Source organism: Hemiscyllium ocellatum, chromosome 44, assembly GCF_020745735.1.
Source record: "Hemiscyllium ocellatum isolate sHemOce1 chromosome 44, sHemOce1.pat.X.cur, whole genome shotgun sequence".
Classification (NCBI taxonomy): Eukaryota; Metazoa; Chordata; class Chondrichthyes; order Orectolobiformes; family Hemiscylliidae; genus Hemiscyllium; species Hemiscyllium ocellatum.
Genome location: NC_083444.1, coordinates 6,185,595 through 6,201,642, shown reverse-complemented (window position 1 = coordinate 6,201,642; position 16,048 = coordinate 6,185,595). Strand labels below are relative to the sequence as shown.

The following is a 16,048-nucleotide window of genomic DNA, read 5'->3' as shown; positions in this document are numbered from 1 at the left end:
GGGGGGAAAGCAAGGAGACAGAAAGGTAAACCCACTTGTTGCTCCTGTATTAGGCTGCACCGACCAGGGGGAGACAGAAACCCTTTCACAGCTGCTTTGACATCTTCAACAGGCCGGGGCCAGGACAGCACGAGTCCACGTTAAGCAAGCGAAACTCTGCCATCTCCAACACCCACTGAGACCCTCCCTACACACCTTCCAAATCAGAGAACGTGTCAGCCCAAAGGACAAGGGCAGCAGACACCTGGGAACACCACTCCCCCACTCCCCCCTCCGACTCGGAAAGGTACCGCTGGGACAGAATCCTGGGACTCCCGATTTCAAAGTCCGTCGTAAATTCCTTCGTTTGACAGAATTTGATCCTTTTCTCTTCCCCCCTCCGAACCCCAGACTCTGATTCCAGGGAAGTGGGTGGATATTTCCCAGCCTGAACTCCCCCTCTCGAGGAGGTGGGGGGGGGGAGCTGGCTTCCTGACTACGGTCGGTTCTGACAATAACGCCACGGTTCTGTTCCCCGCGCCATCCCAAAAATCGCGGGAGAGCCGCGCCGTTTAAACGGGGGGGGGGGGTGGAATCGTGTCAGAGTCGACACAAGGGAGGGAAACCTCACACTCGGCACAGAACATTTTAACCTCTTCAATCGCGTTAAAACCAACACGCGCGCGCTACGGCAGCATCTGAGTGGCTTGTTCAGCCTTCCTGAGGGCAGTTAAGAGTCCACCCCGCCCTCCCCCCTGGTGGCTGGTGGGTCAGGACCAGGTCAGGTCCTGCCCCTGAGGAACACCAGGATGGCGAGTGACGCCAAGTGCTAACGGCCACTCCCAGGGTCACTGCCCGCTCCCCCCCCCCCCCACCCCAGGGTTGACTCACCTGCTGAGTGCTGGGGGAGGTCGAGCTGGAGGACATCACAATGTAGTTGGTTGGAGACGGGGACGACTGGGTTGGGGTGGAGGGCCGGGTGAGCAGGGTCTGCATTGGCAGCGTGATGGAGCTGGGGACCTTGAAGATGCTGGGGCTGGTGGAGGGCTGTGACGACTGGGGGCTCTGGGAGATCGTCAGCGTGGGTCTGGGCTGTAATAATACACACACACACAAAACCGGCAACATTAACAACATGGCCGCGCAGGGAACGCGGGGCGGACCGGAAATGCCGCACAATAGGAATCTGACAACAGTCCCGGCTGGGTCAGGGGACAGAGTTTTCGATCCACCAGCAGCACGTCCCCAGATCACAGACCTCCCCAAAGTACAGGCGGCTGTAACACAAACGGACGAGAGCAGTTCCCGAAGCGCAAACTTCTAAAACATGCGTTGGCCCGAGGCGCCATCGCATCGTCAAAATCGTGTCCACTGAGCAACTTTTACACAGAGTCATAGAGATGTACAGCATGGAAACAGACCCTTCGGCCCAACCCGTCCATGCCGACCAGATATCCCAACCCAATCCAGTCCCACCTGCCAGCACCCGGCCCATATCCCTCCAAACCCTTCCTATTCATATACCCATCCAGATGCCTCTTAAATGTTGCAGCCGCCACCACTTCCTCTGGCAGCTCATTCCATACACGTACCACCCTGAGGGACATGGATAGGATAAATAGACAAAGTCTTTTCCCTGGGGTCGGGGAGTCCAGAACTAGAGGGCATAGGTTTAAGGTGAGAGGGGAAAGAGATAAAAGAAACCAAAAGGGCACCTTTTCTCGCAGTGCGGGGTCCGCACAAGAACGCAGCTATCGCGTTCTGGCAGAACGGCCGGGACAGAGGGATATTCCACACAGATCCACCCTATACTATCCCTGCAATATCAGCATTTCCCACGGCCAATCCACCCTCACCTACACATCCCTGGGCACTATGGGACAATTTAGCACGGCCAATCCACCCTAACCTGCACATCCCTGGGCACATTGGGACAATTTAGCATGGCCAATCCACCCCAACCTGCACATCCCTGGGCACATTGGGACAATTTAGCACGGCCAATCCATCCTAACCTGCACATCCCTGGGCACATTGGGACAATTTAGCATGGCCAATCCACCCCAACCTGCACATCCCTGGGCACATTGGGACAATTTAGCACGGCCAATCCACCCTAACCTGCACATCCCAGGGCACTATGGGACAATTTAGCATGGCCAATCCACCCTAACCTGCACATCCCTGGGCACATTGGGACAATTTAGCATGGCCAATCCACCCTAACCCGCACATCCCTGAGCACTATGGGACAATTTAGCACGGCCAATCCACCCTAACCTGCACATCCCTGGGCACAGTGGGACAAATTAGCACGGCCAATCCATCTTTGGACTGTGGGAGGAAACCCACACAGACACAGGGAGAACGTGCAAACTCCCCAGTCAGTTACCCGAGGGTGGGTTTGAACCCAGGTCCCTGGCGCCGTGAGGCAGCAGCGCTAATCACTGAGACATCGCGCTGCCCCCACCCGACGCAATCCCGATTCACGTCCCTGTCGGAAACCACGTTGCGGGCCAGCGCTTTGCAATCTGGAAGGAAGACTTCAGCCAAGGTTATCCCGCCCCTCCTCCCCACCACCTTCCCGGACGGAGAGGGGGAGGGGGGGATCGGAGCCGCCTACCTGCTGCGTGCTGGACGAGCCGGACGCCGAAGACATCATGATGAACTTGGTGGCTGGGGGCGATGCCTGGGTCGGGGTGGACGGCCGGGCAGAGACTAGGGTCTGCATGGGCAGCGTGATGGAGCTGGGCACCTTGATGATGCTGGGAGCCCGCGACGTTTGCGGGGACTGCGAGATGGTCAGCGTGGACCGAGGCTGCAACAACATCATCACGCACCCGAGTCAACAAAGAGAGAAAAACCCAGCACCGCCCTCGATCGCAGGCCGCCAGAACGCCCGGCCCTTGGTTTTTATAAACCACCCCTCCCTGCTTTTGGTGAGATAAAGCGTGCTTAAACCATTACGACAGAGAGACAGTGCGATTGCAAAACACACCCACAAGCAAAGCACACCCAATCAAAATCTTGCAATAAGGGCGAGAGCATTTTATAGCTAACAACTCAAATCTTCTCTGGAAGAAGAAATGCAGATAAATCTCCGTCCGTGCAGATTCGTTTCCCACGTCCGCCAAAGCAGGTTAAAACATAAAGGTAAACCCACAGCAATTAATGGAATAAACTGCACTCTGCTGTTCACCTCAACGCTCCTCCACGACAACATAAACATGACTTGCATTGAGATAGCGCCTCCAAACATGGTGTCTCCACAAATACATTGTTTCCACCAGTCAATGGGCTGAAGGGTGGCAAATGGAGCTCAATTTGCATGAGTGAGAGTTACTGCATTTTGGTAAAACACATCAGGGCAGGACGGTTACAGGTAACAGGTAGCATTGGAGAACACTGACACCTAGGGGTTCAGGTACATCGTCCTTTTAAGCTTGCATCACATACAGACAGGGTGGTACAGAAGGTGTTATGTCTTGCCTTCACAGCTCAGACCTTTTGAGCATCGGAGAGAGTGAGGACGGCAGATGCTGGAGATCAGAGTCAAGTGTGGTGCTGGAAAAACACAGCAGGTCAAGCAGCATCCGAGGAGCAGGAGAATCGACGTTTCAGACAACAGCCCTTCATCCTAGTGAAAAGCGAATGCCTGAAACGTCGATTCTCCTGCTCCTTGGATGCTGCCTGACCTGCTGCGCTTTTCCAGCACCACACTCTCGACTTTTGAGTACAGGAGTTGTGGCGTTATGTTGAGGTTGTACAGGACATTGTGAGGCCTGTTCTGGAGAACTGTGTCCAGTTCTGGTCTCCCTGTTATAGGAAGGTGATTATTAAACTGGAGAGGGTTCAGGCGAGATTTACCAGGATGTGCCGAGTCTGGAAGAGAGGCTGGATAGGCCGAGGCTGTTTTCCCTGGAGTGTAGGAGGCTGAGGGGTGACTTAATAGAGGTTTATAAAATCATGAGGGGCATGGATTAGATGAATGGCAGGTGTCTTTTCCCTGGGGTGGGGGATTTCAAAACACAGAGGGCATACTTTTAAAGGTGAGAGGAGAGTGATTTAAAAAAAGGCATGAGGACCTTTTGTTACAGAGGGTGGTCTGTGTGTGGAGTGAAGGAAGAGGTGGAGGTGGGTACAGTTACAACGTTTAAAGACATTTGTATAAGTTCATGAATGGGAAAGGTTTGGAGGGATACGGGCCAGGAGCAGGCAGGTGGGACTAGTTAAGTTTGGGATTACGGTCGGCATGGACTGGATGGACCGAAAGGTCAGTTGGATGACTCTCAGTTGTGTAGTCACTGCCTGAAAGGGGATTGGTGCGCAGTAAGATTTACCCGAAAACAGCAATGATGAGGTGGCACCTGGATGATGCCAACTGGGACTGAAACTGGCCAGGGATCCTTTACTAAAGGACTGAACACTCTGGAGGTAGGAAACATGTTTCTACTGATGGGTGAGTTTAAAAATAAGGGGGAGGCCATTTAGGACAGGGATGAGGAGGGACATCTTCACCCAGAGAGTGGTAGCTGTGTGGAATGCTCTGCCCCAGAGGGCAGTGGAGTCCCAGTCTCTGGATACTTTTAAGAAAGAGTTGGATAGAGCTTTTAGGGATAGTGGGATCGAGGGTTATGGGGATAAGGCAGGAACAGGATACTGACTGTGGATGGTCAGCCATGATCATAATGAATGGTGGTGCTGGCTCGAAGGGCCGAATAGCCAACTCCTGCACCTATTGTCTATTGAAGTGGTGGGGGGAGCTGCTTACCCATGTCATAGGGGCTGCTGACTGTCCAGCTGTACTGGCATGGCCTCGGTTTAATCTCTCAGGGGAAGGGGGTGTTCACACGTCAGAGCAGTGCAACAACACCAGGAGTGCCAGCTCTGCCTGCTGCAAAGCCTCTGGAACGCAGCCCGCCCCTGGACTCAAACGAGGGAGTTCCTCACTTCAGGTCTAATTAGATTATTTACAGTGTGGAAACAGGCCCTTCGGCCCAACAAGTCCATACCGACCCACGGAAGCGCAACCCACCCATTCCCCTACATTTACCCCTTTACCTAACACCACAGGCAATTTAGCGCGGCCAATCCACCCTAACCTGCACATCCCTGGGCACTATGGGACAATTTAGCACGGCCAATCCACCCTAACCTGCACATCCCTGGGCACTATGGGACAATTTAGCACGGCCAATCCACCCTAACCTGCACATCCCTGGGCACTATGGGACAATTTAGCATGGCCAATCCACCCTAACCTGCACATCCCTGGGCACTATGGGACAATTTAGCACGGCCAATCCACCCTAACCTGCACATCCCTGGGCACTATGGGACAATTTAGCACGGCCAATCCACCCTAACCTGCACATCCCTGGGCACTATGGGACAATTTAGCACGGCCAATCCACCCTAACCCGCACATCCCTGGGCACTATGGGACAATTTAGCACGGCCAATCCACCCTAACCCGCACATCCCTGGGCACTATGGGGCAATTTAGCACGGCCAATCCACCCTAACCCGCACATCCCTGGGCACTATGGGACAATTTAGCACGGCCAATCCACCCTAACCCGCACATCCCTGGGCACTATGGGACAATTTAGCACGGCCAATCCACCCTAACCTGCACATCCCTGGGCACTATGGGACAATTTAGCACGGCCAATCCACCCTAACCTGCACATCCCTGGGCACTATGGGACAATTTAGCACGGCCAATCCACCCTAACCTGCACATCCCTGGGCACTATGGGACAATTTAGCATGGCCAATCCACCCTAACCCGCACATCCCTGGGCACTATGGGGCAATTTAGCACGGCCAATTCACCCTAACCTGCACATCCCTGGGCACTATGGGACAATTTAGCACGGCCAATCCACCCTAACCTGCACATCCCTGGGCACTATGGGACAATTTAGCACGGCCAATTCACCTGACCCGCACATCCCTGGGCACTATGGGACAATTTAGCACGGCCAATCCACCCTAACCTGCACATCCCTGGGCACTATGCGACAATTTAGCGTGGCCAATTCACCCTAACCTGCACATCCCTGGGCACTATGCGACAATTTAGCGTGGCCAATTCACCCTAACCTGCACATCCCTGGGCACTATGGGACAATTTAGCACGGCCAATCCACCCTAACCTGCACATCCCTGGGCACTATGGGACAATTTAGCATGGCCAATCCACCCTAACCTGCACATCCCTGGGCACTATGGGACAATTTAGCACGGCCAATCCACCCTAACCTGCACATCCCTGGGCACTATGGGACAATTTAGCACGGCCAATCCACCCTAACCTGCACATCCCTGGGCACTATGGGACAATTTAGCACGGCCAATCCACCCTAACCCGCACATCCCTGGGCACTATGGGACAATTTAGCACGGCCAATCCACCCTAACCCGCACATCCCTGGGCACTATGGGGCAATTTAGCACGGCCAATCCACCCTAACCCGCACATCCCTGGGCACTATGGGACAATTTAGCACGGCCAATCCACCCTAACCCGCACATCCCTGGGCACTATGGGACAATTTAGCACGGCCAATCCACCCTAACCTGCACATCCCTGGGCACTATGGGACAATTTAGCACGGCCAATCCACCCTAACCTGCACATCCCTGGGCACTATGGGACAATTTAGCACGGCCAATCCACCCTAACCTGCACATCCCTGGGCACTATGGGACAATTTAGCATGGCCAATCCACCCTAACCCGCACATCCCTGGGCACTATGGGGCAATTTAGCACGGCCAATTCACCCTAACCTGCACATCCCTGGGCACTATGGGACAATTTAGCACGGCCAATCCACCCTAACCTGCACATCCCTGGGCACTATGGGACAATTTAGCACGGCCAATTCACCTGACCCGCACATCCCTGGGCACTATGGGACAATTTAGCACGGCCAATCCACCCTAACCTGCACATCCCTGGGCACTATGCGACAATTTAGCGTGGCCAATTCACCCTAACCTGCACATCCCTGGGCACTATGGGACAATTTAGCACGGCCAATCCACCCTAACCTGCACATCCCTGGGCACTAAGGGACAATTTAGCACGGCCAATCCACCCTAACCTGCACATCCCTGGGCACTATGGGACAATTTAGCACGGCCAATCCACCCTAACCTGCACATCCCTGGGCACTATGGGACAATTTAGCACGGCCAATCCACCCTAACCTGCACATCCCTGGGCACTATGGGACAATTTAGCACGGCCAATTCACCCTAACCTGCACATCCCTGGGCACTATGGGACAATTTAGCACGGCCAATTCACCCTAACCTGCACATCTTTGTGACTGTGGGAGTAAACCGGAGCACCCGGAGGAAACCCATGCAGACACGGGGAGAAAGTGCAAACTCCACACAGTCAGTCAGTCGCCTGAGGCGGGAACTGAACCCGGGTCTCTGGCGCTGTGAGGCAGCAGTGCTAACCACCGTGCCGTCCACATTTGCGCGTGGGGGCGAGGGGCAGGGTCTGCGCTGATTAAGCAGCCGCCCCGCTGGCCGGAGCGAACCAGGGGCTGGGAAAGAAGATAGAAACAAAAGCCAACTTGAGTAACCCCTCCCCACCGAGCGGCGCCAGAGCGACGCGGGCCGGCCCTGCCGCGCGCCCTCTCTCACCTGCGTGATGGTCAGGGTGGTCCGGTTCACTTGCTGGGCCTGCATCGCTGCCTGGGCACGGGCCTTCACTACGTGGGTACACAGCATGGGGCCCAGGTACCCGTAGTCCATCTTGTAGGACTCCTGGTTGTCCGGAGGAGACCGGATCTTCGCCACGACCGGCGCGCAGTGTTTCTGGAGGAGGAAATCGTCGCAGCTTTACAAAAAAAGGGGAACAAGGGGGCCAGAAACGGTTTCGGCAGCAAACGGAAATGGGGAAGAGGGTGGGAGGGGGATTGGTGGCAGGAGGCCGGCAGAGGGGGGAGAGCCTCCAACTGCAACTGCTCATGGGCAGACCCAGCCCGGGCTGTAGGACGGCACCTTCCGCATCGTCAGATTGGTGCCCGTTTCGGAGATCGGGCACTCTTGTGAAAACTGTCCTGACGAGCGCAAAATACTCCCGACAGCACTGTGCTTTTGAAAAACAGCGATGGCCTTAAAACTCTTCGCAAAATCGAGGGTGGTAGGCTTTCGGACTCATTGCTCAGGCCTCGGAGGGAGGGCGGGGTTCAGTTCCCGGCACTGTGACATTGCCGCGACAGTAAGAGGCGTGTGTTTTTTTTCCCCTGGTTGTTTTGGAGAAGGTTTGAGACCGATTCGCGGAGTTCTTGACTTGGGGAGCTAGTAAACAGCCTGAGGGACCTCGTGGCTGTTTTTTTTAAGAAAAAGGTTGGAACAATAGAAGCAGCCTGGTTAGACGATAAGACATAATGACAGAAATTAGGCCATTCAGCCCATCAAATCTGCTCCGCCATTCCATCATGGCTGGTAAGTTACCCAACCCCTTTCTCCCTGTAACCCTTGATACTCAATAACCTATCTATCGCAGTCTTAAGTTAAAAATCACACAACATCAGGTTATAGTCCAACAGGTTGAATTGGAAGCACTAGCTTTCGGAGCAACGCTCCTTCATTAGGTGATCAGGTTGTCAATCACCTGATGAAGGAGCATTGCTCCGAAAGCTAGTGCTTCCAATTCAACCTGTTGGACTATAACCTGGTGTTGTGTGATTTTTAACTTTGTACACCCCAGTCCAACACTGGCATCTCCAAGTCATATCTCAGTCTTAAAGACCCTCAGTGACCTGGCCTGCCCAGCGTTCTGTGGCAGTGATTCCCATCGATTCCCCGCTCTCTGGCTGAAGACGTTTCTCCTTCTTTCCAGTCCAAAAGCTCTGCCCTTTACTCGAAGACTGTGCCCTCAGGTCCTAGTCTCTCCGACCAATGGAAACACCTTCCCAACGGTCACTCTGTCCAGGTCATTCAGTATTCTGTAGCTTTCAATTAGATCCCCCCCCCCTCACCCTTCTAAACTTCATCGAATCCAGAGTCCTCAAACATTAAGCTTTTCATTGCTGGGACCATTCTCGTGAACGTCCTTCAAACCCGCTCCTGGGCCAGTACATTCCTCCTGAGCTACGGGGCCCAAAACTGTGCACAATGCCCACTGACCAGAGCCTTATACAGCCTCAGAAGTACATGCCTGCTTTCATATTCAAGTCCTCGCAATAAAAATGCCATCATTGCATTTGCCTTCCTAACTACTGACACAACCTGCAAGTCCACATTGAGAGAATCCTGGCTGGAACTCCGAGTCTCGTTGTGCTTCTGAATTTTCTCCCCGTTGAGAAACAGTCCAGGCCTCTGTTCTTCTTAGAGACGTGCATGGGCTCACACTTCCCCACATTGTGATCCATCTATCGTTTCTGTGCACACTCTCCCAACCCGTCCAAATCCTCCCGCAGCCTCCTCAATGCTACCTGCCTCTTTTCCTAGCTTTGTATCATCTGCAAGCTTGGCCAGAATGCCCTCAGTTCCTTCACCCAGATTGTTATAAAGTGAAAGGCTTTGGTCCCGACACTGAGCTTGTCTCCTGCTGCCATCCTGAGTAGGACCCTTTTATCCCCACTCTCTGCCAGGCAGCCAAGCTTCTATCCATGCTTGCACCTTGCCTCTAACACCATGGGGCCCTTATCTTACCCAGCAGCCTCCTGTGCAGCATCTTGTCAAAGGCCTTCTGGAAGTCCAGGTAGATAACATCCGTTAGCTCTCCTTAGTCTAACCTGCTCATGACTTCCTCAAAGATCTGTCAGGCATGACCTCCCCTCGATGAAGCTGAAAATGTGTTGCTGGAAAAGCGCAGCAGGTCAGGCAGCATCCAAGGAGCAGGAGATTCGACGTTTCGGGCATAAGCCCTTCTTCAGGTTTCCTGAAGAAGGGCTTATGCCCGAAACGTTGAATCTCCTGCTCCTTGGATGCTGCCTGACCTGCTGCGCTTTTCCAGCAACACATTTTCAGCTCTGATCTCCAGCACCTGCAGTCCTCACTTTTTCCTCCCCTGGATGAAACCGTGCTGACTTTGCCCTATTGTACCATACACCTCTAAGTATTCAGAAATCTCATCCTTCACAATGGATTCCAGGATCTGACCGAGGTTAGGCTTAATCGGTCCGTAATTTTCCATCTTTTGCCTAACCTCCTTTTTAAATAGGGGTGTCACTTCAGCGATTTTCCAGTCCCCTGGGACCCTCCCTGAAAGATCACCACTGACACCTCCACCATCTCTTCAGCTAGCTCTCTTCAGACTCTGGAGTGCAGTCCATCTGGTCCAGGTGATTTACCCACCTTCAGGCCATTCCGTTTTTCTAGCATCTTCTCCTTGGTGATAGCCACCATGTCCAGCTCTACCCCCTCACTCTCCTGAATTGTTGGGATATTACTCGAACCCTTCACTCTGAAGGCTGACACAGTAATTATTGAGTTCCTCAGCCATTTCGTTGTTCCCCACTAATACCTCTCATTTCCCAGTGGCCCAAGGTCCACTTTTGCCCTGTATGTATCTAAAGAAGCCCTTACAGTATATTACTGGCTAGCTGACCCTCATATTTAAGCTTCTCCCTCCTTATTTCTTTTCCTGTTGCCCTCTGTTGGTCTGTGTAAGCTTCCCAACCCTCTGTGTCTCCCACTGCCCTCTGCCACGTTACATGCTTTCTCCTTTGTTGTTATGCTGTCCCTGACTTCCCTGGCCGGCCTTGGCTGTCTCATCCTCCCTAGACAATGCTTCGTTTTCCCTCTGTGTCTCCAGAATTCCTCCTCGAGTCTCCTGCGATTGATGCCCCACTGCCTTTCCTGCTCAGCTCCTCTCCCAGTCGGTTCTCCTCCCTCATGCCTCTGGAGCTGCCTTTACTCTACTGTAATCCCGTTACCTCTGATTCTAGCTGCTCCCTCTCAACCTGCAGAGTAAATTCGATCATATTATGGTCACTGCCTCCTAAGTCGTTCCTTCGCTTTCAGCTCCCTTATCAAATTGGCTTCACTGCCACAACACTGAACCCAGTATCGCCTGCTTCCCAGTGGGCTCCACCACAAACTGCTCCAAAAAAAAAGCCATCTCATAGACATTCCACAAATTCCTTTTCTGGTAAACCACCACCAGCCGGATTTTCCCAGCCCACCTGCATACAGGAATCCCCCGTGATCACCGTAACTTTGTCTTTCCTAGACATCTTGTCTATCCCCTGGCATATCTTGCGCCCCAGCTCTTGACTAGTCCATAACTCCAGCTCTCTCTAACCTCCATGGTTCCTCAATTCTACCCTCACAGATTCTACACCAGCTGATCCTACTTCGTTCCTTATTATTAATTTCATTTCATTTCTTACCGGTTGTATCAGTTATTCTGTTAAGTTTTCCAGTAGAGTTAGGTTATTCCTAACCTAGGAATCCAGTGGACTTAAGGCGACTGGAAAATGACAGTGGAGAGGTATTAGTGGGGAACGACGAAATGGCTGTGGAAACAGGCCCTTCGGCCCAACAAGTCCACACCGACCCTCTGAAGAGTAACCCACCCAAGCCCATTCACTTACCACTACATTTTACCCGGGACCAATGCAATTAACCTACCCATCCCCAAACACTATGGGGCAATTGAGCATGGCTAATCCATCCTAAACTGCGCATCTGTGGAAGGAAACCCACGCAGACACGGGGAGAACGTGCAAACTCCACACAGACAGTCGCCCCGAGGTGGGAATCGAACTTGGGTCCATGGCGCTGTGAGGCAGCAGAGCTAACCACTGAGCCACAGCACCGTCTTTTGTTGTATTTAACCATAGCGGTTGAATGCATTGTGTTTTGCGAACGTCGAATTGCCTCTGGAACACAGCACTGTCTTTAAAATGAGAAAAGGTTAGGGTCTAGGCTACCTTCTGAAAATATTCTGGTCTGGCCTGGTCCGTAACAACGTCATGCCCTGGGAGAGGAGACCAGCTAGACTGGTGCCAGGAATGAGGGACTTCACGGTTCTGAAGCTGGGATTACTTCAGTCTTGAGCAGAGAGGGTGACGTGGATTCAACGAAGATGTTCCAAAATCACGAGGTGAGAGAGGTGATACCACTGTGGGTGCCACGGGGAATCACTAACCAGAGAAACACGTCTAAGATCCAACCAAATCAAAGGGGAAATTTAGAGAAATAAAATATTCGGTAGTGACTTCTAATAACGCACTACGGGAGAGGCGGAGGAGAGAGAAACTTGCAAGCATGGATTAATAAAGTCTAGATTAAGATTTAAGAGTAGATTCCCTACAGTGTGGAAACAGGCCCTTTGGCCCAACAAGACCCTCCGAAGAGCAACCCACCCAGACCCATTCCCCTACATTTACTCCTGACTAATGCACCTAACACTATGGGCAATTTAGCACGGCCAATCCACTCGAACCTGCACATCTTTAGACTGTGGGAGGAAACCCACGCAGACACGGGGAGAATGTGCAAACTCCACACAGACAGTTGCCCTGAGGTGGGAATCGAACCCGGGTCCCTGGCTTTGTGAGCCACCGTGCCCCACCCCTCAGTCTGTCATAACGCGCGTGTTGTCAATGCAACTGCGCTGTTACCCGAATGATGGACTGGGGACACAGTTTCTACAGCGTGAACCCTTAGAACGGGTGTTGGCTGTTACACTTTAAGCACCGTTGCTAACGTGCAATGTTTCTATCATGTGAGGTCGCATCAGAACGCAACCATGGTGTTACAGAAGACCTGACTGCAACTTAAAGAGAACTAAATTCAGGGGGAAATGGGATTGCATTGGAGCGATGGGTTGAATGGCCACCGGCAGTAAAACAAAGTTAGGCAGACAATCCGGCAGTGCCCCAGAGACACAAAGCTGACCTTCCACTCCCTGAGTCAAAGGCAGCTGCTGAAGGAAGTCTTCCCTGGGCCACCTACCAGTAAGAGACTCTGGACGTGATCCGCTCCGATCTTGTCGATGTTACTGACGACAGGTCCCTCGAGTACAGCTCGGATTCGCTCCCCTTCAACCTGCAGCCTCTGGATGATCAGGGTCTTTATCACCTGTTAGTGTTTGGTTAATGGAAATGCCGGGGTTTAGACAGAGGTTTTATACAATCTGCAACATGATTAGAATCCCCGACAGTGTGGAAACAGGTCCTTCGGCCCAACAAGCCCACACCGACCCTCCAAAGAGTAACCCACCCAGACCCATTCCCCTCTGACTAATGCATCCAAAATTATGGGACAGTCCAGCACGGCCAATCCACCCTAACCTGCACATCCCTGGGCACTATGGGACAATTTAGCACGGCCAATCCACCCTAACCTGCACATCCCTGGGCACTATGGGACAATTTAACACGGCCAATCCACCCTAACCTGCACATCCCTGGGCACTATGGGACAATTTAGCACGGCCAATCCACCCTAACCTGCACATCCCGGGGCACTATGGGACTATTTAGCACGGCCAATCCACCCTAACCTGCACATCCCTGGGCACTATGGGACAATTTAACACGGCCAATCCACCCTAACCTGCACATCCCTGGGCACTATGGGACAATTTAGCACGGCCAATCCACCCTAACCTGCACATCCCGGGGCACTATGGGACAATTTAGCACGGCCAATCCACCCTAACCTGCACATCCCTGGGCACTATGGGACAATTTAGCACGGCCAATCCACCCTAACCTGCACATCCCTGGGCACTATGGGACAATTTAGCACGGCCAATCCACCCTGACCTGCACATCTTTGGATTGTGGGAGGAAACTGGAGCACCCAGAGGAAACCCACGTAGACACAGGGAGAACGTGCAAACTCCACACAGACAGTCGCCGGAGGGTGGGATCGACCCCAGACCCCTGGTGCTGTGAGGCAGCCGTGAGGCAACCACTAATCCACCTGCCACCCCCTACAAACCTGCATCTCAGCAAGGCTCCTCTACTTCACAAACGTGTGGCCTCTACCCCCTACACCTCCCAACATACAAAGGCAACAGGTACATCGCAAGCTGCACCTGAGTCGCTCAGTACCCTGCCCCTGCTCGAAACCACGTCACCGCCCCTTTGCTGGGTTGGGACGGTGGCCGAGTGGTTACCACTGCTGCCTCTCAGTGCCGTGGTCCCAGTTTGATTCCAGCTTAGCAGTGACGGAGCACTGCAATGCCACGTCTGTCTGCACACGCGCGCTCACTGCTCCCACCGGGCGACGACAGTAAGGTCAAGCGCAGGCCCTGAAACAAACCAGCAGTTCGCCACCACCTTCTCTTGACTAATCAGGGATGGGGAACAACCGCAGGGCCCACATTCCCCCACCCCCAGCGCAAACCTTCAAGAACTTGAAATGAAAACCAGAAGCGCTGGAGAAACCCAGCAGGTCTGGTAACATCTGTGGAAAGAAAGCAGTTACCATTCCGAGTCTTATCGGGAGGAGGAAACTGACATTCGAGAGCATAAGATAAGACAGAAGGGAGATTAAAAAACAAGGCTGCGGTTTGAAATTAATGGTTTGTACCATAAATTTAAGATAGAGTGAATGCTGTTCGAAACTGAAGCCTCTGTGTATGTGACTAGATGGCAGTCCCAGAGTGTACTGGAAAATTGAAAATATCTGACATTTGGCTATGAAACGGATACCTGAGTTTTGGTTGCTAGTTTGACAGCAATTCGAATTTAAGCAGTTTAAATTATACCCCAGGATACTAAAATCAATCGAGTTTGAATTGATTAGTTTGTCATCCATGAGACGATCTGATGTTGGGGATATAAAAATGCAGGCATTTCGAAAATCAGACAGAGCAACTGCCAATAACGCAGACCCAAGACATTAAGAAACACTCTCTACCAAAGGTACTGCTTCATACTCTCAGTAAAAAGATAGATGATGACCCAGGGATGATTTGGAGGTGCCGGAGCTGGACTGTGGTATACAAAGTTAAAAATCGTATAAGACCAGGTTACAGTCCAACCGGTTTATCTGGAAGCACTAGCTTTCGGAGCGCTGCTCCTTCATCAGGTGATTGTGAGAACTCCACAACTACCTAATGAAGGAGCGACGCTCCGAAAGCTAGTGCTTCCAATTAAACCTGTTGGACTATAACCTGGTGTTGTGTGATTTTTAACTTTGTATGACCCAGGGAGATCCTCAGCAGGAAGACGACTGAAGACATCCGGCTCTAAAACGAATTTAATTAAATAATTTAATAAGTGTTTTATAGGAACAGCATATTGTTATAGAGTTGGAGGCAAGTAAACTGTTAAGAAAAACTTGGGGGAGGAGCTTAGAGTTGTTATTTCATGTTCACTTTTAGAGTTAAAGAATAGATTGAAGTTATTTTTTAAAGAGTGGGATTTGGGACTTCTCTGTCACTCACATTCTAACAGATTATGAGGTGGGGGGGAGCTGAGTTTTTCTGAGTGTTTGGTTTAATTAACAGAGGAGTTGACCGCCCTGTTGTAACAGTAGCTTCCAGCTTAAAAACGGGCTACAATGACCATTTAACATTTTGAGCTTTGGCTAACCCAGTCTCGTTGAAGGGACTCGCACAGCCAACAGCTTTCAAAGCAACACCCTTTCCAGACAGTGACGCGGGGAAGCGCCGAGTGCCAGGGTTTCGCTGGCCAGATATCAGGGGCTCGGGGGGGTGGGGTGGGAGGGGGAGCAGCACTCAAATACTCACGTCGTGGCTGAGCTCGGCTAATCCTGCGATGCAGCCGTACCTGGTCGTCCAGGGGGTCTTGTCATCCAGCCAACTCTGAAACAATAACCGAGAGAGAGAGCGCGTCACACGGGCAGCTCCCAGTGACAACACTCGGGCCCTGGCGCACACCACCTTCCGGTTAACACCTCCAGCTGTGCCCTGACCCAGGGCCGGCAAAAACTTCCCGATATCTCCACTCCTATCTTGCTTTAGAGATCACCACCCCGCGAACCCTTTCCAGATGCTACAATCTCTCAGCTCCGGCACAAGACTGTCCTCCCCCCACCAGGCTCCTGCAACCCTGCCCCGCTTTCTTTGCATTCTTATAGCTACCAGACACATTCCCCCGCTCCATCAC

The 16,048-nt window shown here is 52.5% G+C and overlaps 1 protein-coding gene across 2 annotated transcripts in view; it reads right to left on the bottom strand.

Annotated features, from left to right (window-relative positions):
- taf6 (TAF6 RNA polymerase II, TATA box binding protein (TBP)-associated factor) overlaps window positions 1-16,048 on the bottom strand; it is a 31,698-nt gene that overhangs the window by 1,017 nt on the left and 14,633 nt on the right. For both annotated transcript variants that reach the window (XM_060854450.1, XM_060854451.1), the window contains exons 11-15: window positions 15,670-15,744; window positions 12,918-13,043; window positions 7,647-7,820; window positions 2,603-2,797; window positions 871-1,071 (exon numbers count right to left, since the gene is read on the bottom strand). In XM_060854450.1, the coding sequence (XP_060710433.1) occupies window positions 871-1,071; window positions 2,603-2,797; window positions 7,647-7,820; window positions 12,918-13,043; window positions 15,670-15,744 (771 nt within the window). The remainder of the gene's footprint in view (window positions 1-870; window positions 1,072-2,602; window positions 2,798-7,646; window positions 7,821-12,917; window positions 13,044-15,669; window positions 15,745-16,048) is intronic.